The sequence below is a fragment of the Bidens hawaiensis genome, unplaced genomic scaffold (assembly GCF_021521415.1).
Source record: "Bidens hawaiensis isolate Kalapana, Puna unplaced genomic scaffold, B.hawaiensis_p1.1 tig00005663_1, whole genome shotgun sequence".
Taxonomy (NCBI): domain Eukaryota; kingdom Viridiplantae; phylum Streptophyta; class Magnoliopsida; order Asterales; family Asteraceae; genus Bidens; species Bidens hawaiensis.
This window is the reverse complement of record NW_027491369.1, coordinates 806725-832920: the sequence shown is the minus strand read 5'-3', so window position 1 is coordinate 832920 and position 26196 is coordinate 806725. Positions and strand designations below refer to the sequence as shown.

Sequence of the window (26196 nt, the reverse complement as noted above, 5' to 3'; positions counted from 1 at the left end):
GCTGTATCATGTATCAAATGGCTTGATTCGTTGTCCTAACATGGCGAATGGGTGGATAACAAATGACGAGTGCCATCCGTTAATTTATTAAGACGAATGAAGGGGTTCATTCATCATAAAGACATGCGAATGTATCCTATTCGTTATAGCTTTCTAACGAATGACCAGCGATTCGTTCAACATGACGAATGAGCATCAGTTCTTATCCAAATATTTGACTCATATGTCAAAGTCAAAATTGGTATGAACACTAAACAGTCAACTGAACGGAATTTTGCGATTAAACCCCAAATCACGACGAAACAACATAAAATTGGTATCATTAGTCTCGCAATGGCAGCGCCTATGAACCCTAATCAACCAATCGTCTAAATATTGTGTTTTAAATGGTGTGATTGATCGATATGTACATATGGTTCATATTTGACTAATTAACCTATCAGATGTTAACGGATTTCAATAAGAATCATTGTGTTTCATTTGTCTTTATCATTTGTACAGATCTAGGGATTCTAAGCGAGCCAAACAAGTGCTTCGTTATAAAATGTACATTTAAGCTAATCGGTTTACGAACACAATCTAGCCTTGATGTAGGTTTTGCTCGTCACGATGCCCTAGCGCCCTTAAGCTCGGGTCTTTTCCTTTGGATCTTGGTTCGGGATATAGGAGGGTGTTTGTGTGTGTTTTAGAGAGTGTATGAAGACTAAGGATAAGAATGAGGGTTTTAGGGTTTAAGGAGTTTATATACCCTTAAGCCCATGGACCTAAGGCCCATCACCATTCCATATTCTATCTTTTAATGTCCAAGCCCGCTCTCTAATATCTTATTTATCTAAACTAAATTGATAACGCACTATTAAATAAACGAAATTCTCTTTTATTATTATCAAAAGCGGGATGTTACAACATTGTATAGAGAAATCGAAGTGAACCCTCTTATAAAATAGGAGTGCATCACTTGTAACAATTGTAAAATGGCGTAGTGGAAAAGACATGATGTTGGTAAACTTAAGGTCTCGAGTTTGATTCTTTGTATTACGTAATTTTTGAAAAAAATTTTATAAGCAATTTAGGGATTTAAGCATAGAACTTTTAACCATAGCAGCTGGGGTTTTAACTTTTAAGCAATAACCAATGATACGCCACCCACCACTCTATCAGGTTTCTTTGAATTCTTTCATTATTTGATTTATATTCTGAATTGTTATCTATTTACATATTTAAATTGTTCATTTGTGAATGTGTTTACATGTTTAAATTGTTAATTTGAGAACTAGAAGTTTTTTTTTATCTTACAGTGCAATATATGATATATAAGTTGGGACATATGTTTTTGTTTTGAGGAATCAATGGAGTATGATGTTGAATATGCTTCAACATAGTAAGAATATTTATAATTCTAGGTCTCAATTGTGTAATTTATGCTTGTTTTAATGTGCATAAAGCTTGAGGAATGGTCCATAACTTGATCAAGAACTTGTGTGTTTGATGTAACAATCTCTGGATCGTATATGCCGGATTCACATTTAGGATTCAGTTAAAATTTCATCAAATTTCACTTCCTTGAATTGATGGTTTTAGATTCCGAACCATTCAAATATCTTATTAGTGAACAATATGTAACATGTGGGTACTACAACTAGCTAGATTTAATAGGTTACTTAGTGACTGCAGTACATGTGATGAATATTATCCTATCTAAACCGTCAAACTGACACGGAAATTTATATGTTCGATTCTATCAAATCGAAACTTCTAAAATTAATGAACCCCTTAGAAAAAAAAGCCCGAATCCACAGCGGTATACGATTAATGTAGGTTTCTAATCTCTTTATTGTTTTTCAATAAATCATCTTGCCTTTTTTTAATCTTTATATAAAAAAAAGTCAACAAATAAACAATAAGCTATTCAACTCATAATATTTGTTACAATTTCTAGACTTCTAGAAAGTATAGGACACTTGTCAAAATCAATAATACCATTATAAAATTCAACCATTTGAAAACTATTTAATAAACCAAATTAAAGAACCAACCAATCAACCGAATAGACCCGACGAAGTAGAAGTTGAGTCAAGCACGTCGGTTACACACACGCACACACTGCCATCCATTCTCATATGAAAAACCACCTCCCGCATTTTCTTTGCAAAAATAACTTCCCAAAATCTCACACCACCACATAATAATAATAATAATAATAATAATAATAATAATAATAATGCAGTCTCACTCCGATAATTATACTAATAACAATAACAATCAATCCAAATCCATCTGATCATAAACCCTAAATGGATCGACTGATGATGTTCCAATTCCACTCCACCGACCACCAACCACCACCCATCGACCAAATCCTATCCCACCCAATCATCTTAACCGACCGCATCCGTCTCGCCGTCGACGACGCCAAATTCTACAAACTCGAGTGCTCCGACGTCGGAAAACACGTCGATCATCTCTCCCACTTACTCCGCTCCGCCGTCCACTTATCCGATCACTCCACCACCCTCTACGAACGCCCCGTCCGCCGCATCTTCAACGACGTCGTTCGCAACCTCAACCGTGCCCTCACTTTACTCCGAAAGTGCCGTCACCGCGGCTTCATCCGCCGCTTCGTTAGCATTGTCTCCGCTGCCGATTTTAAAAAAGTTGCTAATATTATTCAAGCATCCATCGGTGACATCAAGTGGTTACTCACCATATTTAATTTTAACTCCGACGAAGAAGAAGAAGGTATTGTTCTTACTTTACCGCCAATTGCCAGTAACGATCCGATTTTAGCCTGGATTTGGTCTTCAATAGCCTCACTGCATAATAGTCCAATGGATTTAAAAATTGAAGCTGCACGTGAATTAGCCACATTAGCACGTGACAGTGATCGTAACAAGACGGTTATTATGGAAGAGCTTGGGATTCCTCCTTTGTTAAAGCTTTTAAAAGACGAATTATCACCCGAGACACAAATCGCGGGGGCGGTTGCGCTTTTTAGCCTGGCGAATGATAAAACGAGGGCGCGGGCAATTTTTAACGAGCACGGGGTTCCGATTCTCGCGCAGGCGTTTCGTAATTCGCCGATTTTGGTTCAGATCGAGATTGCGAAACTGATAGCCAGAGTTGCGGAACACGATAGTTATTCGCAGGAAGGGTTTGCGCGAGAGAATGTGATCGAGACGCTTGTTACGTTGTTGTCGATTAATATATTTAATGATGATCGTGGTAAGATTAATAAGTTTTTGAGGAGGAGTTTTGGTTCGGCGATTGAGATTAATAAGCAGATGGAGAGGGGTGCGGTTATGTCGAATTTTGGGAACAAGAAGGTGTTGTCGTCGTCGGTGTGGCCTAGGAATAAGAGTGGGAGTAAAACCGAGACGTCGCAGTTGATACTTGAGTTTAATACTAATTGTTCCGGGGCGTTGTGGATGCTTGCGAAAGGTAATGTTGCGAATTGCAGGAGGATAACCGAGACGAAAGGGTTACTATGTTTGGCTAAACTTATTGAAAAGGAAAAAGGGGAATTGCAGATTAATTGTTTGATGACAGTTATGGAAATCACATCTGCAGCTGAATCTAATCCTGATATTAGAAGATCAGCATTCAAGACGAATTCACTGGCTTCGAAAGCTGCAGCCGAGCAGCTTCTTAGACTGATTGATGAATCAGATAACCCTGTGATCATGGTCCCAGCCATCAGGTCAATCGGTCATTTGGCTCGAACGTTCCCGGCTAGGCAGACTTATGTCATTAGTCCTTTGGTCAAACAACTTGGTCATGTGAATCCAGATGTGGCTGCTGAATCAGTCATCACTCTTGGGAAGTTCACATGTCCAGATAACTTCTTACGTGCAGAGCACTCAAAGACTGTGGTTGACTTTGAAGGAGTCAAACCAGTGATGAAGTTGTTGAGGGGGGGTGAGAGGACTCAATATCATGCGCTGGCTCTTCTGTGTTACCTCGCGCTGCACGCTGGAAAGAGTGAGCAGTTTCAACAAGCAAGAGTTTTGACAGCTTTGGAAGGTGCAGATAAATCGGTTGCGAATCAGTATTCGGAACTGAAAGATTTGGTTGCGAAGGCGGTTCAGCATCTTAATATTTCTGGTTATTAGATTGGTAAATTAACTTAGACTGACATTAATGTAATTTATGGGGAAGGTTTTTGTTTTATAAATCTCTTGTGGGGCAAATATGGGTGTTCTGTTTTTAGTTGTTTGGTTAAAGGTAAGAGCAGTTTTGTTAATTCAGTTAACCGTTAGTTCTAAATACGAGCCAATTTAAGCTCATTTAGGTTATTAAATTTAATCAATATTTAATTTTAATTTTAGTAAGTAAAAGGTAAAAAATACTACTTAGATGATTGGTGGTCATAAATTTGGTCACTTCCGACCGATACGCATATAAATAGAATTTTAATTATAAGGGCAGCTAAGCCCACAACTGTTTAAAAGAATTAAAAAGTGCCTATTTATATATTACGTAGGAGAATCCCATTTGGTAGTTATTCTTTCAATTTTAAAGAAGACAACCCTTCCTAACGACTAGCGAGAATCTAGGTTGAGAGTGTTGGAATACCGTATGCCCGAGACACATAATTAGGTTAATGTGGCTAGTCGTGTTTGATCCAAGTCGGGTCATACCCAATAACGAGTTAGACACACACCAATTATGTATTTGTTGAGATATGATCTATAAAACAAATACAGAACACGACACATTCAGAAATCGGGTTTCTGAATAATTACTTGAAAGTGTTAAATAAATTAATTGGTTAATTTATTTATTCAAATAATTATTATTGGAATGATTATTTAAACATGTGTTCTTTTATAAAATGGTTTATAAAAGAAGGGGTGTTTATATATTTTATAAGGTATAAAATATATATATCATTTAAAACATGAGTCACATACACTCCATACACTTGGTCAAAGTTGGTAAAGAGTTGATGTAGGTTGAGTAAGACTTACTTGACCAAGACCTAACCAAGGATTTGATTGAGATATGATCTCATTTTAAATAGCATCAACATACTTTCAAGTAAGAAGAGATATATACAATACCTTTTCTCTCTTGCTTTTGGTTCGGCCGAAGACAAGAAAAGAAGAGGTTCGGGTCTCGATTATTCGTGTTCAAGCTCCCTAACAAAGTTCGGTGTGTGTTGGAGGCTCGGGGTATCTTCCGTTTGAGGATTTTCCCTTTGAAAGTCTAGCATCAACATCATCATCTTCTTCAACCATCAACTACATCTCTTAAAGGTTTAAGAATGTAAGTTTTACGAGCTTTGATAGTTTAGTTTTTCCCGTATCATTTGATCCTTGCTTCGGGTTTCTAATAAATAGATTATTGGTAATCTTTCAACATGAATAAATTAGGTTGTTCATGTACACATTTCCTATAAACTTGTAATATATACATATATAAACACATGGATACATATGTTTAGTTTGTTTTATCACGCTTCCGCCTTAATTGTGACTAGTTAAATGGTTAACTAAGTTCAAAATATCCATAGAAACTCAACAAATGGCATCAAGAGCCGGGATACGGGAAACTAAGCTTCGGGTTTTCGGTTTTATATTTTCCCCTTGAAAGATTTTATACAAAAAATTAACATGCATAATTTTTTGTATTTAATCTTGTTATATTTTTTGGCTTTGTTCCGAAAAAAAAAAATATAAAACCGAGTAAATGGGCCGAAGCCCAATTCGGGTGAAATTGGGCCGAAGCCCACTTGTTTTGGTTAATGGGCTAACCGAGAAAAAAAAAAGGGGAGAAAGTGAAATGGGCCAAAGCCCATTTTGGTTGAATGGGCCGAAGCCCATGAGACCTTTCATTGGGCCGAAGCCCATGTGTTTTGGACATGTGGGCCGAAGCTCATAATCAAGTTATTGGGTTGGGCTAGGCCCGATAAGGTCAAGGGGTTTTGGAACGGGTTCCTAAGACATAACGGGTTATGTTTGTTAAAACTAGACCGAGCCGTAGACCAAATGGATGTTTGTTGTGATTGTAATTAATTATTCAAAGTTTCGGTTTGTAATAATTAATTAGGGGCAATTTTGTAATTATTTATTCATATGGGTATGTAATAAATAGATTACTTGCAATATCTTTATTTTGTAGAAAAATGTATTAGGACATTTGTTTTGTAAAATTAAAGAAGGTTGCAAAATTGGAAGCTAAGGTCCAAATTACAAGCCCATTGGATCACAAAAGGGGTTGAAGAAGATGCTCGACGGTTTTGGATGCGGGATCGAGTGGGAGCTACAACATCCATGTGTCATGTGTCCCTTAGGATCGGACCTAAGACACACACTTGTTTCGGCTAACAAGTGTGGTCTAACTTAGTGGCTCGTGTCTAGTATAATTATGTATGCTTGTTAATTGATTGTTTGATTATGTGGTTGCTAGATATTAGGATATCAACTTCGTCACATAGAATTAATTAACAAAGCATAAAACGGGTTCTAATAATTATCGGTAATTACGTGACACATAGTTTAATAAAATGGATTTATTAACTAGCCGTCTCACGCCCATAATAAAATGGTTTTATTATAAATTAGAATTTTTGAAAATGGTTTCAAAATTATCATGTTACTTAATGCATGTTAGAACATGATTTAAAGTTTTACAACTAGAATTATTAAAACTAAAAATCCCTTTTAAAATTAAGGATAACAAGTTAAACACCATCCTTTTGTATAATGCTTAACATATTAGTAAGCTCTTAGTGGGAAAAAGGTCACCTAACCGCGTAGAGTAAATTAATATGTTGAGGTAATATTGGCATATAAATGGGAAAAAGGTCACCTAACCGTTTGTATGTTAATATTACAAGTTGATACAAGTAGGACGACTTAAATTAGAACCATGTGAAGAGGGTCACCCAAGCATGGGGTCTAATAGGTGTTGATGGGATAAACATGCCGACACGAAATATGATTTCGAACCGGTCCCATAAACTCTAGAAGTTGCAAAAGGGTTTGCAATTGTTATGAATAACTACCTTGATAAACCGACAATGGGAAAAAGGTCACCTAACCGGAGTCGTGTTTATCGTTGGATTCTAGATTTTAATTATTAATTATATTTGGTACATATAAAAGGGTATTAATAATTAAAATATGTAAAACACTAAAATGAACTTAATTAAAATTCTGCAGATGGCCGCACACGTCGACGACAACATAATCCCTAACGTCCAAAACGTATCTCTCCGATCTATTCTCGCTAAAGACCGTCTTAACCACAATAACTTTTCGGATTGGTTCCGAAATTTAAGGATTGTTCTAAAACAAGAAAAATTATATCATGTTTTGGAAACACCTATCCCCAACGAACCGGAAGAGGGAAGTGAGGTCGAATACATGAATTGGGTCAAACACACGGAAGATTCCATTCAAGTGTCATGCCTCATGTTGGCGACTATGGTTCCCGAAATCCAAAAGGATTTCGAAAACCATAATGCGTACGACATGATTACTCAACTTAAGGAAATGTTCCTTAAGCAATCGAGGGTTGAGAGGTTCGAAACGGTTCGAGCCTTGCATGCATGTAGAATGGATGATAATCAACCAGTTTCAACTTATGTACTTAAGATGAAAAGTTACATTGATCGCCTCGCCAAGCTCAATTGTCCCATCTCAAAAGAGTTAGCAACGGATTTGATCCTTAACTCCCTGTCGAAAAGGTTCGACACTTTCGTGTTAAATTATAACATGAATGGGTGGGACAAAAACATTGGAGAACTTCACTCAATGCTTAAAACAGCCGAGGCGAGCATGGGTAAAAAGGTTTTACCCGTGTTTGCGATCAATGAAGGTAAATCCAAGAATCGATCTCAACCCAATTCTAAGGCTAAGGTAGCAAAAAGAAAGGGTCCTCCTGTGCATCTTAAGGGTAAGGGCAAATCACCGGTTATGGCAAAGAAACAAAAGGTTGTGGAACCGAGGGGTCATAAGGATGATCCTTGTTTTGGTTGTGGGGAGACCGGACATTGGAAACGCAATTGCCCGGTCTACCTAAAAGAGCTAAGAGACAAGAGGAATGCGGGGCATGCCTCGGGTAATGTCTTTATGATTAATATTGAGCTAAATCTTATTTCTTCTAACACATGGGTATTGGATACCGGATGTGGAACTCATATTTGCAATTGGTTGCAGGGGTTCAAAAGGAATGAAGACTTAAAGAAGGGCGAAGTGAGTCTTTTCATGGGCAACGGTGCAAGGGTGCACGTGGTCGCTAGAGGAGACTTCACTTTATCGCTTCCAAGTGGTTTGGAAGTTGTTTTGAGAAATGTTTTGTATGCTCCTAGTTTGACTAGGAACATTATTTCCGTGCACCTTCTTAGACAATGTAACTTTGACTTTAAATTTGTAAAATCAGAAATGCATGTATCATCTAATGGTATCTTTTATTTTAAAGCTGTACCAAACAACGGTATTTATGAATTGGTTCATGATAATACCTCAAATAGCTCATTATATCAAACTTCCACTAAAAGACTCAAAAAGGATTTGAGTGATTCCTACATATGGCATTGTCGTCTTGGACACATAAACAAGAATCTTGTAAATACTCTCCAAAAGAATGGTCTTTTGAAAACAAATGAGTTAGGTTCGTTTGAAGAGTGTGAATCTTGTATTCAAGGCAAGATGACCAAAGAACCTTTTAAAGGTACTAATGAGAGGGCTAAGGACTTGTTAGGTATCATACATACGGATGTATGCGGACCTCTCAAGCCCACTAGTAGGAATAGTGAAAGGTACTTCATTACCTTTACCGACGATTTTAGTCGATATGGGTATGTGTATCTAATGAAACACAAATATGAAGCCTTTGAAATGTTCAAGGAATTTCAAAATGAAGTACAAAATCAGCTCGACCGAACAATCAAGGTACTCCGCTCCGATAGAGGAGGCGAATACCTAAGTGATGCTTTTCAAAGTCATCTTAGAGATTGTGGAATTGTTTCACAGCTCACTCCTCCTGGTACTCCTCAACATAACGGAGTATCCGAGAGGAGGAATCGAACACTGTTGGACATGGTTCGATCAATGATGGCACGAAGCTCACTACCACCATCATTTTGGGGATATGCGCTACTTACAGCGGCTCGTATTTTGAATATGGCCCCGACCAAAAAGGTGGATCGAATACCCTATGAAGTGTGGCATGGAAAGGTTCCATCCTTTTCATATTTAAGGGTATGGGGATGCATAGTTTATGTTAAACGTGACACCCCAAATAAGCTTGAGGCTCGATCCATCAGGTGTATCTTCATAGGATACCCAAAGGATAATATAGGATATATATTATATGATCCTAGTGAACAAAAAGTGTTTATTTCACGCAAAGGATACTTCTTAGAAACTAAGTTCCTTATGGAAGGACCTAGTGAAAAGAGAGTGGAACTTGAAGAGGTTCAAGAATCACTGGATGATACACAGTTGGTCGATACTAGTTTTCAACACGAGGATGTTGAAGGTGATCAAATGGTTGATCATACACACGTTGCTCGCAGATCTAGTAGGATTAGTCGACCTCCCAAGAAATATGGATTTCTCGTGGATGATTGCTACTTGGTCGATTCGGATGAACCGATCTCCTACAAAGATGCTATGTCACAACCTGATTGTGACAAGTGGTTTGAAGCCATGAGCGCCGAGATGCATTCCATGCACGATAACCAAGTTTGGGAATTGGTTGATCGTCCACTTAACTCCAAAATGGTTGGATGTAAGTGGGTCTTCAAGAAGAAGACCGATATGCATGGAAATTTAGATACTTACAAAGCACGACTTGTAGCAAAAGGTTTCATGCAAACTCAAGGGATTGATTATGATGAAACCTTCTCGCCGGTCGCGATGCTTAAGTCGATCAGGATATTATTTGCCATTGCAGCTCATTTTGATTATGAGATATGGCAAATGGATGTCAAGACCGCTTTTCTTAATGGATATCTTGAGGAAGATGTCCATATGGTTCAGCCTGATGGTTTTGTCGATCCATCTAATCCTGATAAAGTATGTAAGTTAAGGAAATCAATCTACGGGTTGAAACAAGCATCACGGATGTGGAATCATCGTTTTAATGAAGAAATCAAAGCGTTTGGTTTCGTCCAAAACGGTGATGAGGCGTGTGTGTATAAATGGGCTAGTGGGAGTATAATCATGTTCCTTATTTTGTATGTCGATGATATACTTTTATTTGGAAATGATATACCAAGTATGGAAAACGTTAAAGCGTGGTTAAGTAGTCGTTTCTCAATTAAGGATCTTGGAGAAGCGACATATATCTTGGGAATAAAGGTCTATAGGGATAGACAAAGGAAATTGATCGGACTCAATCAAAGTGCGTACATTGATAAAATCCTGAAAAGGTTCAGGATGGAAAACTCTAAGAAAGGTTTGGTACCTATTCCTAGAGGAACCGTGTTAAGCTCATCCCAAAGTCCTAGCTCTAAGGAAGAGCAGGATAGGATGAAGCATGTTCCTTATGCTTCGGCAATAGGATCTATCATGTATGCAATGATGTGCACTAGACCGGACGTCTCGTATGCTTTAAGCATAACGAGTAGATACCAGCAAACCCAGGTGACAGTCATTGGATGGCTGTCAAGAATATATTAAAATACCTTAGAAGGACTAAGGATATGTTTTTAATATATGGGTCTGGTGAGGAGGAACTCGTCGTAAAGGGTTACGTGGATGCGAGTTTCCAAACTGACCGAGATGATTCTCGGTCACAGTCGGGATATGTCTTCATTTTGAATGGAGGCGCTGTCTCTTGGAAGAGTTCGAAGCAGGATGTTGTCGCGTTATCCACTACAGAATCTGAGTACATCGCCGCTTCAATGGCAGCCCAAGAGGCTGCATGGATGAAAAAGTTCATCATGGATCTAGGGATTATCTCTACCATTCAGGAGCCCCTAGAGATATTCTGTGACAATGGGGGTGCTATTGCACAGATCAAGGAGCCTCGTGCTCATCAGAAAACGAGGCACATTGAGCGCAGATTCAACTACATAAGGGATGAAGTTGAAAAGGGAAAGATATGTATTCATAAAGTTCATACCGATCAAAATATTGCGGACCCACTCACGAAGCTCCTCGATAGGCCAAAGCATGAGGGTCATGTTTGTGCATTAGGACTTCGGTATTCTAGTGAGTGGATTTAATCTGTGTTTAGTGTTTGTATAAGAACAAATGTAATGGGTATCTCATGATAATTAATTATATTTTAATTTTTCAATGAGTTATGTTCTATATTTGCATGTTTAATCCATGAATGACTTATGTTGTTCTAAACGTCTGTAGTCGATCATGCTTGTGGGAACAAGTATGAAGGTAAGACTATTATGAACCCGGATTGGTTGATATTCATGTGATAAATATAGGGCATAGGTTTGCCACCAAGGTTCATAGATATTTGTGGGATACAAATATTGGACATGATCCGCTCTCAAGGATCACTGCATGGAGTTAGTGCAACTGATCATAAGTAATCCTTGAGTAAAGGCGAGTATCATTGTGTCCTTTGACCTGAGATGCATATTGGATCTGGTTTTTCATCAAGTCTGATAACTTGACTCTCTTCTTTGTTATTTCGGTAACACGATGACGTGTAAGAAAGAGCTCAGATATCATATGAGATGTCAACGAGGATGTATGCAGTCAAGATGGGATTTGTTCCTCTTATGTGTTGAGAGTTTAGATGTCTAAGGCCTGTTAAGTTAAATCATTGAGAGAATGATCACTCTGTGTCTCTTCGATTTGACAGGACATCTAGTAATAAAGGGATGTAATGATAAGACTTACCTATATCATATCAAGTATGGACTTGAAGGGGATGATGTTATTGAATGGCACTTAGTCAAACACACTAAGGGTGGTGACCTGTTGTTAGGCGGTATTCACCATTAGCATTAACTTCTTATGAGTCACGTGCAAGTGGGAGATTGTTGGAATACCGTATGCCCGAGACACATAATTAGGTTAATGTGGCTAGTCGTGTTTGATCCAAGTCGGGTCATACCCAATAACGAGTTAGACACACACCAATTATGTATTTGTTGAGATATGATCTATAAAACAAATACAGAACACGACACATTCAGAAATCGGGTTTCTGAATAATTACTTGAAAGTGTTAAATAAATTAATTGGTTAATTTATTTATTCAAATAATTATTATTGGAATGATTATTTAAACATGTGTTCTTTTATAAAATGGTTTATAAAAGAAGGGGTGTTTATATATTTTATAAGGTATAAAATATATATATCATTTAAAACATGAGTCACATACACTCCATACACTTGGTCAAAGTTGGTAAAGAGTTGATGTAGGTTGAGTAAGACTTACTTGACCAAGACCTAACCAAGGATTTGATTGAGATATGATCTCATTTTAAATAGCATCAACATACTTTCAAGTAAGAAGAGATATATACAATACCTTTTCTCTCTTGCTTTTGGTTCGGCCGAAGACAAGAAAAGAAGAGGTTCGGGTCTCGATTATTCGTGTTCAAGCTCCCTAACAAAGTTCGGTGTGTGTTGGAGGCTCGGGGTATCTTCCGTTTGAGGATTTTCCCTTTGAAAGTCTAGCATCAACATCATCATCTTCTTCAACCATCAACTACATCTCTTAAAGGTTTAAGAATGTAAGTTTTACGAGCTTTGATAGTTTAGTTTTTCCCGTATCATTTGATCCTTGCTTCGGGTTTCTAATAAATAGATTATTGGTAATCTTTCAACATGAATAAATTAGGTTGTTCATGTACACATTTCCTATAAACTTGTAATATATACATATATAAACACATGGATACATATGTTTAGTTTGTTTTATCACGCTTCCGCCTTAATTGTGACTAGTTAAATGGTTAACTAAGTTCAAAATATCCATAGAAACTCAACAGAGAGCCAATCAACATTTTGGTTGACTTTTCAGAAGTCAACTTACCCACCTATTTGAAGACAAGAAACTAGAAAAAAGAAACAAAAACTTATGAAACACAAGATGGCTAAGTTTCCGCATTCATTGTTAGTTCTACTATTTGTTTGTCTATCATTCCTTCATACATATTCTGCCACTTCAGGTACACTTCCTTTTATTACTTTACACGTTTGGTTAAAACTTTTATTATTAGGGGGTGTTTGGAATTCCTTATTTTACCTACTTATAACTTTTCAATAAGTTATAAAAGTGTAACTTATAGAACTTTTCCTTTTACGGTATAAGCAATCTCAAACACCTTATTACTTTTTAAAAAGATAATAAGTCATAAGTTGATGAAAATAAGCAAATTCCAAACAACCCCTTACTTGTGTTAATTAATGTTGGGAAAATAGAATATTAACTATTGGTGTGTTTAATTAGATAATGGTTGCAACTATAGTCCAAGAACAACAGAGTTGTTTCAAGCTTGGCAACAAAAGATCGTGGTTTTTGAGAGCCGAAGAAACCTAAGAACCGTGTCACGTCCACCACCACCAAAGCTGAGCAAAATTCGAAATTACAAAATTAATGGAGCCTTTTAAACTTTTTATGTGTAAAGTTTTTTTTAAAACATTGTATATAATCTATTACCTTCAGTAAAAAAGATATGACATTTTATTGTGGCACATAGTAATTGTTTTGAAGTTTGTACAGTAATCATAGACTGTGTAGTTGATTCAACATGAGTTATCTATTTGTGATGTTTTAGAGCGAGTGCCTAGTATTTGATTATATTGTACTAGAGTTATCGAACAATGTTAGTAATTATAGGGTAAGGGGGCACCGTTAGCTAGAAGAATCGGGTTCCTCAGTACCAATCGGGTTGCACTCCTATAAATCTCCAAGCCAATTCGCCATACTATTTCGGTTTCAGCAACCCGAAGGGGGAGAAAAGAGAAAGTGTGTGTGTGGGTGTGGGTGGGGGGGGGGGGGGGGGGGCAATTAATTGATCTAAATTTGATGTTTTACATTAAATAAATAATCAATTTTTCATAATCTCTTTATGTCCCTACTAAATCTTCATAAACTCCTTAATAAGAACGTGACAATCCCTTGTTGGTCTGTTTCACCATCCATACCTCCATAAATACATATAACAGTGACGCTTATCTACATTTACTTACTTACATGAAACCAAATCAATAAATCCAATATTGTGTGAAAACGATAAAAAAAATTAGTACATTATTATGATGCATCATTGCATCCTACAAATGAGTTTTGGCTTTTAATATAGAGTGTATATCCATCATTTTGTGACATGACTATATACTTATCGTTTTCAAAATCATAAACAAATTAACATTTACAAATTACAGCATGCTTAGAAGTTAAGGGTATGATGAGTTTCCTCAAATGTATACAACTTCATATACTTTAGTTAACGATCAAATTACCATATAATCTTTCTATACAACTCTATTTGTTAACCTCTGTAACTTGTAAGGGTGTTCGGAATGGAACCCACCATCCCCATTCTATCTACCCATATTACTTTGGCACCAAATGGTCGGAAGGGTGTGTTGCCCTCTTTGATCACTCTTCCCAATCCTCTAACCCGCCAACTTTCATTTCTTCTTTGATTTCTCATTAAATCAACTTGTCCAAGCTGCTGTCTCGATCCCATCTCACCACCTCACCGGTTCTATTTATTTCGGTCTCATCTTTCCTTCCACTCAGTCCACCCTAACATAAAGTTTTATGAAGTTGTACCATATTGGGCTATTGGCACTTTATATATATACATTTTATTAAACTTGTTATAGAGACCCGAAAGAAATTAAATATTTTTTTAAATGTATAAGCCCTTGTATTTATTTTATTTTTTTTTTTAATTTTAAGTCAAATATTCCTTACAACGTCATATAAGCATGAAAGACAAATAGCCAATCGTTAAATAGTTGACTTTCCAAAACTCAACCTACGCTAGATTTGCTCAAAAACTAGTAGTTGTGGTGTATGTATTTCTATTATCGCTTCTTCCCTATCAGGTAACTAAGTTATGCTAGCTAGCTTATTCATTATCTTGAATATTCTATTAATCATATTTGTAGCTTTGTTGTATGTTAATCACTATATTCGTTACTTGTTAGTGATGGAAATAAAACAACTTTTGTAACAAAACTACAAGAGTAATGACTAGAGCTTTTTTACGTACATTATAGCAATTGCTATAGCTAGATGAAATGTCTCCAAAATAAGATGGTTAACATAGTTGAATATCATGAGGTAGACGGTAGATCCTAGATTCATTGTGCGCTGTGAGAAATTAGAGTTTGGTAGAAAAGGAAATGGGAAAGACCGAAAGAGTAGGAAAACACTAAAACCCAAAACACTCTGGACAAAAATAAGAGTATTGAAGATTATATTTTTGACTAAAAAAGATAATAGAAAAAACGAATCTGAATCCAACAAAATAACTCACAACTTTAGAATGTCTATATGTAGATACTAGATAGATATGAGCAAATTTGGTATTGGTATCGATTTGGTACCGTCGGTATCGAATCGGTACCAAAGTTTTGAGTTTCGGGATGGGTACGGTACCAATACAGTACGATACGGTACCAGTATTTCCCAAATTTTTACATTCGGTACCGGTACCATCCCACTACCGTACCGGTACCGAACCGAATATTTCAGTACCGGTACCAAGAATTTACAATTTCGGGATCGGTATTTTCAATACCGAGCTCATCCCTATTAGATAATACCCATCATATTACCCGAACCAGTAACTTTAATACTTCATCCGTCCCATTAAAAGTGTTTGTATTTCCTTTTTTATTTGTATCATTATAAATGTCCACTTTCAAAATTTATTAAGCAATTTTCAAGTTTACTCTTAGACACACACAACTAACATTAATAAAAACAATATTGATTGACCCAATTTTCAGGATCAAGTTATTATACAAAGGGGAACAAAAATTAGAAGAATTTTTAGCCACATATAAAAACCCCTCAAAAAAAATTTAAAAAAATAAATAAAAAAATCATAACTAAAAATTTAATAAAAACGAAAAAAGTAAAAACACGAAAAAGTTTTCTACCGTCTTTCTCGTTCTCATAAAAAAAATAAAAACAAAACAAAAAAAACACAAAGGTAAGTGAAAAAAGTTGTTGTGTCTTTTTATTTATCATTATGTTTTGTGGTTATTTTCGTCATTGGTTGTGCCTTTTTTTCCCTGATATTGTGTCTTTTTTTCTTTATATTGTGTTATATAACTCAACATTGTGTTATAATTTGCGATCTATTGTTTCTTTTTAGTTATAATTGTGTTTTTGTTCATTTTCGTCATTGTGTCTTTGATCTCACCATTGTGTCTTTTCGTCAATTTTTTTTATTTCTTTGTATTTGTTTTTTATTTATTTTTTTGAACGGGAATGATGGCAGAAACATTTTAGTTTATTAATTTTTTTCGTTTATTCATTTATATTTTGTGTTATGATTTTTTTATTATTTTTTGAATTTATTTTTAAAGAATTTTTTGTGTGGTCAAAAATTGTTCTCACAATTCTCATTTTTGTCTCCCTTTGTATTTTAACTTAACCCAATTTTCAAGGGCATTATTGTTATATTATTGTTATTTAGTAAACAAAAATAATAATAATTTAATATACTTTAAACTTTGTATTTTTCAAACTAAGACACTTTGACCGGGACGGAAGAAGTAATACGTTATACAATCTATAAAAACATAAGGAATTATATGTATTTTTTAGACAATGTAGTTGAAAACTATATAATTTATATTTCATATTTCAAATCAATTTTATTTTTACCAACACATATCCAATGGTCAATAAGTTAGTGGTGAGGTGGTAAGAGAGATATTTTATGTTTCATGTAACTCAGGTTTGATTCATGATAAAAACATTTAGTTTCAGAGACTACAAAGTGATAATGAGAGACATAGGCGAGTACATGCTTTCACTAGTTAGATCCTTGAACTGAATGAATTTTATCTAACCGCACAATCATGTCAAGTGTTAACGGGCGTTGGCTTTAGGTGAGATTTTCCTTGATCAAAAGACAAACATATCCCGATATAATAAATTTAACCGATAACTCATTTTGAGAAAATAAAAAAAGGGGGTCCAATTCAGTTTTGTGTATAACGGTGGCGGTACCAATCCACGTGTCTAACAAATTCCAAAAGCAGCTTAATAAGCATGTTCACAGAAATAACTAACCAACCAAGTATGAAGCTATTTCAGTCTCATGAATCCAACGGAACAGACAGTGAGCAGCAGCAGCAAGCAACAATGTCAATCACCACCATAACCACCACCGTCTCCATCGGCGATCCATTTGAAGTCCAGTACGCTCGGTTCTTCAACTGTCCATTTAGCTCCACATCTCATCCAACTCTGCTTCCACTTGCTAAAAAGCCTAAAAACTCATGGATTTCGTCCAGTTCTCTCGCATCTCTCAGATTACTCGCCACTGCTGATCACTCCGTCATCCTTACTGTTACTCTCGTTGGCCACGTCATCGTAAGTTATTATCATCGTTCCTTACAGTTACAGATCTATCGTTTTTGTTGATTCAGTTATAATTAGTTCGTTATCGTTCATTACAGTTACTGTGCATTTGGTTAACGCTTATCGAGCAATTTGTATCATTAATTGTTAATTAAATCTCTGACTGTGCACTTCATTGCAAACAGTTATCAAGCAATTGTAACTATATCTACGTGTTGTTAATTGATTCTAAGCAATTAAACATGTTAACTGTAGGCGTTTGTAACCTAATTTGTTCTAAATCATATATTATTGACAATTCTGTAGGCTGACTATTAGATTCCACCGGTTTCGTTCTTACTAGCAGTTTGCTAATGAATTCTGTAGGCTGACCTATGTGATTAAGTGATTTAGTTCAAACTCAGGTTTAGTAACCTGTTTACACGATTTACTGGAGCTGAATTGTGACTCTGTTCATGATTAGAGTAGTAATCACGTCCTATAGAGTTATAATCGATTTTTATTAAACCGTGCTATTACACTGTGATCTTTGAGTTGTTGTTAGCTATCTATTAATATTATTTGCTTTATTATGATATCTTCAGTTGGCTTGGTACAAATGTACAATATCATTGAGTTAACTGTAACTATATCTACGTGTTAATTGATTTTACACAATTGTAAACAAGTTAACTGTACGCGTTTGTGACCTAATTTATTCTAAATCATGTGAAATGGCGGATTATGTAGGCTAACTATTAGACTCCACCGGTTCGTTGTTTGCTAATAACCTGTTTTCATGATTTACAGACATGATTAGTGTAGCATTCACGTCCTTTAAAGTTTAGAATACTTGATTTCTGTTAAACCGTGCTATTACATGCTGATCTGTGAGTTGTTGTTGGCTATCTAATAATATTATTTGCTTTATGATATCTTCAGTTGACTAGGTGCAAATGTAGAATATCTTTGAGTTTCCAATAGTGTTTCTGTTTTTTAGTAATTAGTATCGATATTCGCCTTATTTGTGTCGTTTATTATTAATTCAAATTCTGACTGTGTGTTTTCTACAATTCTTCTGCCATTTAATTGCAAATCGAAACTCGTATCAAGCATTTGAGATGTTTTTTTATAACCATCTCTACTTGTTTGATTTTGCTCAACTTTTAACACATAACTGGACGTGTTCATAACATAATTCGTTATGAATCATATAATATGGAAAATTCTGTAGGCTGACTGTTAGATGCTACCAGCTCGTTCATACACACTAAATTGTTACTTCATATGTAATTTTAAGACAGAAGAGAACGTTAGGAGTTGCATGCTGGTTAGCTATTGTAATTTGTACACGAGAAGTCTTCAAACCTTGCATCTATTGTAATGCTATCTGTGGTCCAATTTTGCAAACAGGCATTATTTTGGTTTACACAGTTCCTATATTAATTTGATTGGTCAATTGTCTTATGCTTATGGTGTACTAGTTGTGACTGTATAGTCTGTTTACTATGAACCTTTATCATAAACCTAACAAACTTTGGGTACTGAATCATTCCAGGAAGAGCATTACATTTCAAAGCTAAATTTCACCTGGCCTCAGGTCTCATGTTTGACTGGATACTCTCCTAGAGGTAGCAAGGTTGTATTCATGAGTTATAAAGATGAAGTAGGCCAGGCAAGACACTCATATTTGCTCATTGTTACCAATTGTTGCACTCATACAACAATATAAGACCTCAGTTAAGGCGTTTTGTTGTTTGCAGATTCAAAAGTTTGTTGTGCGATTTCTCGCAATTGATGAGGCTGAAAGATTTATAAATTTCTTAAAGGTTCAACCCTTTCTCTTTCTCTTCCGTCTTTTGGTTGTTGTGGCACAAGTGTAATCTCATCTTCTGCTATTTAGGAAGCCTTTGGGCAAAATGGGTCTATATCTGGCATCTATAAATCCAACACATCATCTGAATCTGAGTTCATCCCTTCTTTTGAAGCTGAAAATAGGTTGGTGAGAATATATTGCCTATTTTAATTCAGTTTAAGCTCATAACTGATTTCTTTTTTCAGACCGATCCAAGACTGGGACCTGATAACCACTAGTGCAGAATTTTCTGAACCAATTTATAGGTGGGAGATAACATGGTAACTCATCTGAAAGTCTGCAGCTAGATTTTTAACTGAAAGTTAACTTGTTTGTGTAGACCAATACAGGACTCTAGTTCAAGGGCAGCTTGTGATTACACTTATATCCAGCCATTTTATCCAATTGAGAACCATGATGGAAGGCATTTAAGTCAGGATGTTCAAGAAAAGCTCTCGGCTTTTCCTCCTAGTTTCACATCAAACTCTGCACCCATGTATAGGTGGGAGATAATATAATAACTCATCTGAAAGTCTGCAACTAGATTTTAACTGAAACTTAACTTGTTTGTGCAGACTAGTCCAGGACTCTAGTTCAATGGCAGATTCTGCTGACACTTATATCCAACCATATTATCCAATTCAGAACCATGATGGAAGTCATTTAAGTCAAGATGTTCAAGGAAAGCTCTCGGCGTTTCCTCCTAGTTTCACATCATTACTGATGAACTGCTTCCCTGTGGCTGATATAGGTGTGTTTCAAGCAACTGATCCAGAAGATGTCATTCTCAAAAGGGATATCATGGTATTTCCTAGGCTAAATAAATGATATTTAATTTTTTATAATGTTATAACTGGTTTTTATAGTGTTGGAATTGCTAATGCAATAATTTTATTCCACAGAAATATCTGGAAGACTCTTCCTTCCGAGGTACATGTTTAAATATGCAGCTTAAAATATTCATCTTCTTTTCAAAATAAATTACTCAATAACTTAAGTTTTGGTGCTCACAGAAACGCTGAGCAAGGTACAGAAGGTCGTAATTGAACTTGGAGATGATTTGCTGCTGTAATAATCTTGCAAAACCACAGCAATATTAATAAGTAAAGTTCATATGATTCTGATCCTTTCTTATGCCCTTGTTATTAGCTACATGATACTAATCTACATTAGATAAACAAACACTAGCCATTAAGTTGTATCACTAGTAAGCCATGAAAAATTTTATAGTATGTATGACTGCCTATACATTGCAATGCAATTTTGACCATCAGCCATAATTTGTGCATCTCATCATATTTCTTTAGAACCCGAAGCATCAAATCTTGCCATTGACAGTTAATATTATTAGATAATGTGGTTAGAGGTACTAAAGATATATCATCTATAAACACTTAGTTCATAATAAGAGAGTTTGAGATCGCCTAATAAAATTGTGTATCTTATTGTGATTTGCCCACTAAAAGTCTGTTTTTATTGCAAACACCTTTAAAAAATACTACTTATTTAAATATTTAGACGATTCCTGTATTTGTACATATAATTAACACATTAGTTATTTGTATAAAACATTCAATGTTTAGAACAAATTCATTATCGATTGATCAGTTGCCATAAAGTACATGAGATCTAACATGTTAAAAGACTTCTAGATCTAAATGCCAAAAGACTTCTAGATCTAAATGCCATGCAGCTGTTGAATACTTCTTTGCATCGGCGCGGTTCTTGCAGAACTTATAACCGGCAAACGTGCACTTGTGCGTGGCAATTGAAATCCCAATAGGTTAAATCACTTATAACAGTTATACACAAGCAATTTCAAAGCATGTATTGTTGGCAAGATAAGTTGTTCAGAACCATAGCTGCTAGATTTGAATGTAAAGATCCTGATAATACATCACATGTACAATCTGTGCTAAAGATCCATTACATACACTGATACACATTTATAGATTAGCATGAACATGCTTGGGCTCAATATCGGTCCAATTGCCAAAACCGAAGGCTAAAATGAAGCATATGGACTGTGATAGAAGGGGGGTGAAACTGAATACATAGAAATGAATTCATAGCTGTACAACACCAATGCACATACACATCATTCTATCGGAAGAAAATTGACATACAGCTCAATTACAAGATGTCACATGTATTTGTAGCACAGCTAACCTCATCATTTAGCATGGTCTGGCATTGTTGGAACCTTTCTAAACGCATGTTTCCTACAGCGCTCAAATATACTGTCATATATCAGATCAAACTGTACCCCTGCTCTTTCTCGGTTCACTACAAAAAGAATGTGATCCCCCTCAACTATCTTGTAATACCTGCACAAAACCATACACTTCCAAATTAACACCTCTTAAAGCATTGTTTTTGCAGTTAATACAAGGCTTTTAACATAGCTTGAATATAAATCATACCAAATTCCCGGTTGCAAAGGCTGGCATTCAGAATCTTGAACCACAAATCGATTAGGGTGTTCAACTGGGAACTTAGGATATGTCATGGATACAGTATTTAACGCACCATCGTTATCCCACCATTCTTCATCCCTAAAGATCAAAATATATAAAACGTTACACACAATATTTTACAAAAAACATTATAAATACTGAAACAAATTTAACCAACCTATAGCCCTTAAAAGGTGGAGGAACATCAGGTGGGTGCCTCCATTGACACATCTGCAAGACTCTGATAAAAAGCAACAGGTGGATTCCTAGTACATTTGAAGGTACCGTGTAACCCAAGAATTTCCTAGTACGTTTTGTCGCATAACTAAAATAGTATGTACAAGGAAAGGTGTTTAGACGGCTGTTGAGACGTAAGGACCCTTGAATTGTTAGATCCGGAAGGATCCAATCAGCAGAAGCAAACGGCCCTGAATTCCCAAGAAGACAATCAACAAGTCCCCAAATGCCGGCTTTCCTCCACGACATATTGTAATGATCAAACCCAAAATTGTAATAATACTTTAATATAGGAATATCGATCCAATCATAAACAATTACTCCAACACGTAATAACTGGAGTAGGCATATCGGCTTCATGGACATCCCGTCTGGCCTAAAAACAAATACAGTAATTTGGATCAGGAACAAAAGTTTCAACATTCAAGCAAATATTTACAGAAATGGATATATAAAACTTACTGCATCCCATCCAAGTAAGCTCGAGTAGTCCCATTAAACGCACCAGATAAAGATGTCACACTTAGTACCCAATTTTCAGAAGTGTTTTCATATCCCCTGAATGCCTGCAAATTTAAAAAAAAAATCCAATTAGAAAAACCATAAAATGAAAATGTTAACATCGTCCCGAAACAAACACAAACCTTATCAGCCAACATTTGCTGCAAAACTCGAATCACTTGAGCCCCAGCCGAATGCCCAACAAAGTGAATAGGATGTTCTTCATCCCACTGAGGGTAGTGCCCTGATAAACATCAAACCAAACATTATTAATTTTGGCTAAAACTTTTTACTCAAACCAAAAATTAAAGTTTTAATTACTTGTTTCATTAAATTTGTTAACCTTGTTCGTATATTCTTCCAAACTGCGAATGCCCACAAGCCTTGCTGTGTTCTTCACCATAATCAACCTGTCCACCTTTCAAGTAATAGAACAATTCTCTTGCCCTGAAAAAAAACATATTTTTTATAACCAAAATCCAATAACTTGCATGAACACGAACTAAATTTGGGTCCCGGAACCACCCAATTTACTCTAGGACACATGATTTACCAACAAACCTGTCGTAAATGCTGGTTAATGAACCCAAATCAGGCACCAAAACCTTCTCATCTTTTTTCTCTGCCCCGGCAAAATAAGATAATCCACCTAATCTCTGTTACCAAAAAAAAGATTTCTATTTAGATAGATTTTTGCGAGGGAATTGATAAATCATAACGCTAATTTGATAACAACCATGCCCAATAAAATCCCACCAATTAACAGGGTCTAGGGAGGGCGAAACGTAGGGATGTACCAAAAGTACCCATACTTAAAAATCATCAAAAATGGATATTGCTACAAAAAAATGCTTGGTATGGTACGGTACCACTTCTGTTTGGTACCGAAAACAATAAGATACCAATACCGTACCTGTCCCAAAACCTTAAAAGGTGTGGTACCGGTACCTTTTCCTCATTCCTAGTAGAATGTAAGCAAACCATACATATATATGAATGTATATATGAAGAACATAAATAAATAATTACCCCTTTTCCAAATCCAAATATTCCATGAACCAACACAATGGGGGGCAAATCATCATCCGAGTTAGCCGAATTATCCCTAATGGCCGGTTCGATATTCGACTTGAAAAACAAAGCATTCAAAGCCAAGGAAAGATCACCCGCAACCGCAGAGCTAAATATATAAAACCCATACGACAAATGAACCAAGGAACTCACGAGCAGCTCGATAAATTGAAGAGCGGCTATAGAAAGCCGAAACATTTTCTTTCTTCCGAAGAAATTCAAGAAAAAGAAAAAAGAGCTTTGAAGGCTCTAATTTCTTCACGAATTTCTGGGAGAGTCGAATGCCAATCAAGGAATGAATGTTTTATAGGATTTTTCTAGAATTTGGTTGGTGTTTTTTTTCCACGTATATCTGAGTTTTAAATCATTGGAGGCGTTACATGCGGCATGTTATTGTTCACTCATTCAATTTGTACAAAAAGGATGGTGTGGATTGGTGTCACGTATGCATTGGAATAAACGTGAATCAAATTATATATTATTTCGTGGGTCCTACGTCCCTAGGGTGAATCAAAATGGGGATATCACGTTAAATAATCTGCTTTAACTTTAACGTGCACTTTAACAAATAACAAATAAGTATTAAAATGTTTGAAGAACGCAACCCTTTTATAAAATTACTAGTTTTTATCCTCCCATATTACGGTATTGTTTTACATATTACGTTTTTAATATTTATGAATTTTTATGGTGTTGATAATAATAATATACTTAAAATTTGATGATAAAATGGTTTCATAAATAAATGAGATGTTATAACCCGATTTAAAAGCTCTTTGGGTTTGGTGAGACTCATTTTTTTTATTTTTAAATAAAATTATTTCTTAATTATAAATAATATATTTTAAAAAAATGTAATAAATCGGATATTAATTTTTAGTATATCCCTATTTTATAAAATATTTGTTATCAAATATTTAATGAGATTAATTTTTAATATAATGAGATGTTATAATCCGTTTAAGGATTATCTGGGTTTGGTAAGACTCTTACATGTGATTTCGGGTCAAATGCATGAGAAACCTTCATTTACAAATAAAACAATTTTTGATGACTTAAAATAATATAAGGATGTTTTCGTTTATATATATTTAAGATTTTATAACTTATTGTTTTATGTGTATCATTTTGGTTATGACATACGAAATATTATTAGTTCTGAAATGAATACTAAGTTAATAACTGTAAGAAGTACTAATACAAAGACAGTCATGTACAATTATATTCCGTCACTATTTTTTTTTGGTTAACTTTTATGTATTATGTACAAATAGGTATATGGTTCTAAATATATTAGTCTTTTCAAACGACTAGCACATGAATGTATTAGGAATCAATTAATGTTTTAAATGTCTTTTATTATCATGCATGTTCTTAACTAGTTTTGGTAATGAGCTTTCAATTATGGTGACAAGAAATATAAAAGTAACTCCATAAGTTATATTGCCATATAAGTATATAACCTCTAAAATATAAATAATTAAATAAAATACCACCAATACTAAAATATCATAAGAATATAAATTGTTGTAACTAGTTCATTAAATAACCGTCTTCAATATCTACCTTCACCATACCATATAAAGATGTCAAAGAAATCTTATCAAATCTATTAAATAAAAAACTTAATCTGAAATTGAAAACAAAATAAAATTTGTAGCAAGAGTGTAGGGGTTTCCACATAAACAAACAGAGCAGAGGCGTGCTGGATCTGAGCTGGACCTTATCCAACTAACATCCACCGGTCCCACCCACTCATTAATCCTCAGACTATCCTCATCAACAATCTCACAATCTCAATCTTACATTATAAAATTAATTTCTCTCCCTTCAATCTATAAAATTTAACCCACTCCAATCTTTTACTCCCATTAACAACCCAATCTCATCCTTATTTTATTAAATAAATTCAATTTATAATTAGTTTTGATTAACTATATAAATATAATTAAGTAATTATATTTTTTTTAAATATAAAAAACTTTAAATAATTCAATAATGGGAAAAAATAAAATTTTATATAAAAAATATGATTTTTTAAACAAACTCTATTTTTAACGAAATTTATACCGGAATGCTCACAAAAAAAAACTAAGTAAGACTGTGTTTTTAGATTTTTTTAAAAAGTCAAAAATAATAAGTTATAAAACAAAAACCAAAAAGTATATATAATTAATTGGTGAGAATTAAAAAGAGAAAATAAAATAAAAATACATCCACTAATATGTTGACAAGTGTCCATGATTGAGAAAAATAGGGATTGCAATCCCAATCACAAAATCGATCGGATTGCCCCCTTTAATGCCATTTTTCTTTTTTTTTCTTTTTTTCTAAGATTGCAATCCAATATCATGAATGAGAGTAGTATCAACAATATTCACAAATGGAAACGAGCAGGGATTTCTCAGAAATCGATGTGATATTTGTTTCTATATTAAACAACAAGCATTTTGTAATTTATATGTTTTCAAAAGTTATAAAAACTTGGTTTATATTAACAATAAAAAACAAAAATCTTTGTGTAATGAACAAGCCTGAGAAGGCTCCAAGTTTCGTTTATGGGGCTTGAGTAGGCTTACGAGCCAAAAAAACCTATTATTGATAAAA

At 35.1% G+C, this 26196-nt stretch overlaps 4 protein-coding genes across 5 annotated transcripts; 3 read left to right on the top strand and 1 right to left on the bottom strand.

The window, feature by feature from the left end:
- Positions 1 to 2294: 2294 nt before the first annotated feature.
- Positions 2295 to 4109, top strand: LOC143630429 (uncharacterized). Its single transcript, XM_077099444.1, has one exon. The coding sequence runs from the start codon at positions 2295 to 2297 to the stop codon at positions 4107 to 4109; it is 1815 nt and encodes a 604-aa protein (XP_076955559.1).
- Positions 4110 to 17208: 13099 nt separating this feature from the next.
- Positions 17209 to 19842, top strand: LOC143630428 (protein POOR HOMOLOGOUS SYNAPSIS 1-like). Its single transcript, XM_077099443.1, has 6 exons — positions 17209 to 17502; positions 19028 to 19144; positions 19233 to 19298; positions 19373 to 19467; positions 19531 to 19590; positions 19665 to 19842. Exons 1-6 carry the CDS (start codon positions 17209 to 17211, stop codon positions 19840 to 19842), a joined length of 810 nt encoding a protein of 269 aa, XP_076955558.1.
- LOC143630455 (protein POOR HOMOLOGOUS SYNAPSIS 1-like) lies at positions 18744 to 20956 on the top strand. Of its 2 annotated transcripts, XM_077099459.1 has the most exons (5): positions 18744 to 19467; positions 19531 to 19590; positions 19665 to 20128; positions 20227 to 20254; positions 20338 to 20956. In XM_077099459.1, the coding sequence occupies exons 3-5, from the start codon at positions 19922 to 19924 to the stop codon at positions 20394 to 20396; spliced, it is 294 nt and encodes a 97-aa protein (XP_076955574.1). In that variant the 5' UTR covers positions 18744 to 19467; positions 19531 to 19590; positions 19665 to 19921; the 3' UTR covers positions 20397 to 20956. The 2 variants fall into 2 exon arrangements, with proteins under 2 accessions (XP_076955574.1, XP_076955573.1); XM_077099458.1 differs by having other exon boundaries at positions 18744 to 19590.
- Positions 20957 to 21126: 170 nt separating this feature from the next.
- On the bottom strand, positions 21127 to 24111 carry LOC143630454 (uncharacterized). The gene is made up of 8 exons (XM_077099456.1): positions 23548 to 24111; positions 23080 to 23174; positions 22862 to 22965; positions 22662 to 22762; positions 22480 to 22583; positions 21959 to 22393; positions 21748 to 21879; positions 21127 to 21651 (listed from the first exon to the last, which is right to left on the bottom strand). The coding sequence occupies exons 1-8, from the start codon at positions 23785 to 23787 to the stop codon at positions 21498 to 21500; spliced, it is 1365 nt and encodes a 454-aa protein (XP_076955571.1). The 5' UTR covers positions 23788 to 24111; the 3' UTR covers positions 21127 to 21497.
- Positions 24112 to 26196: the final 2085 nt, after the last annotated feature.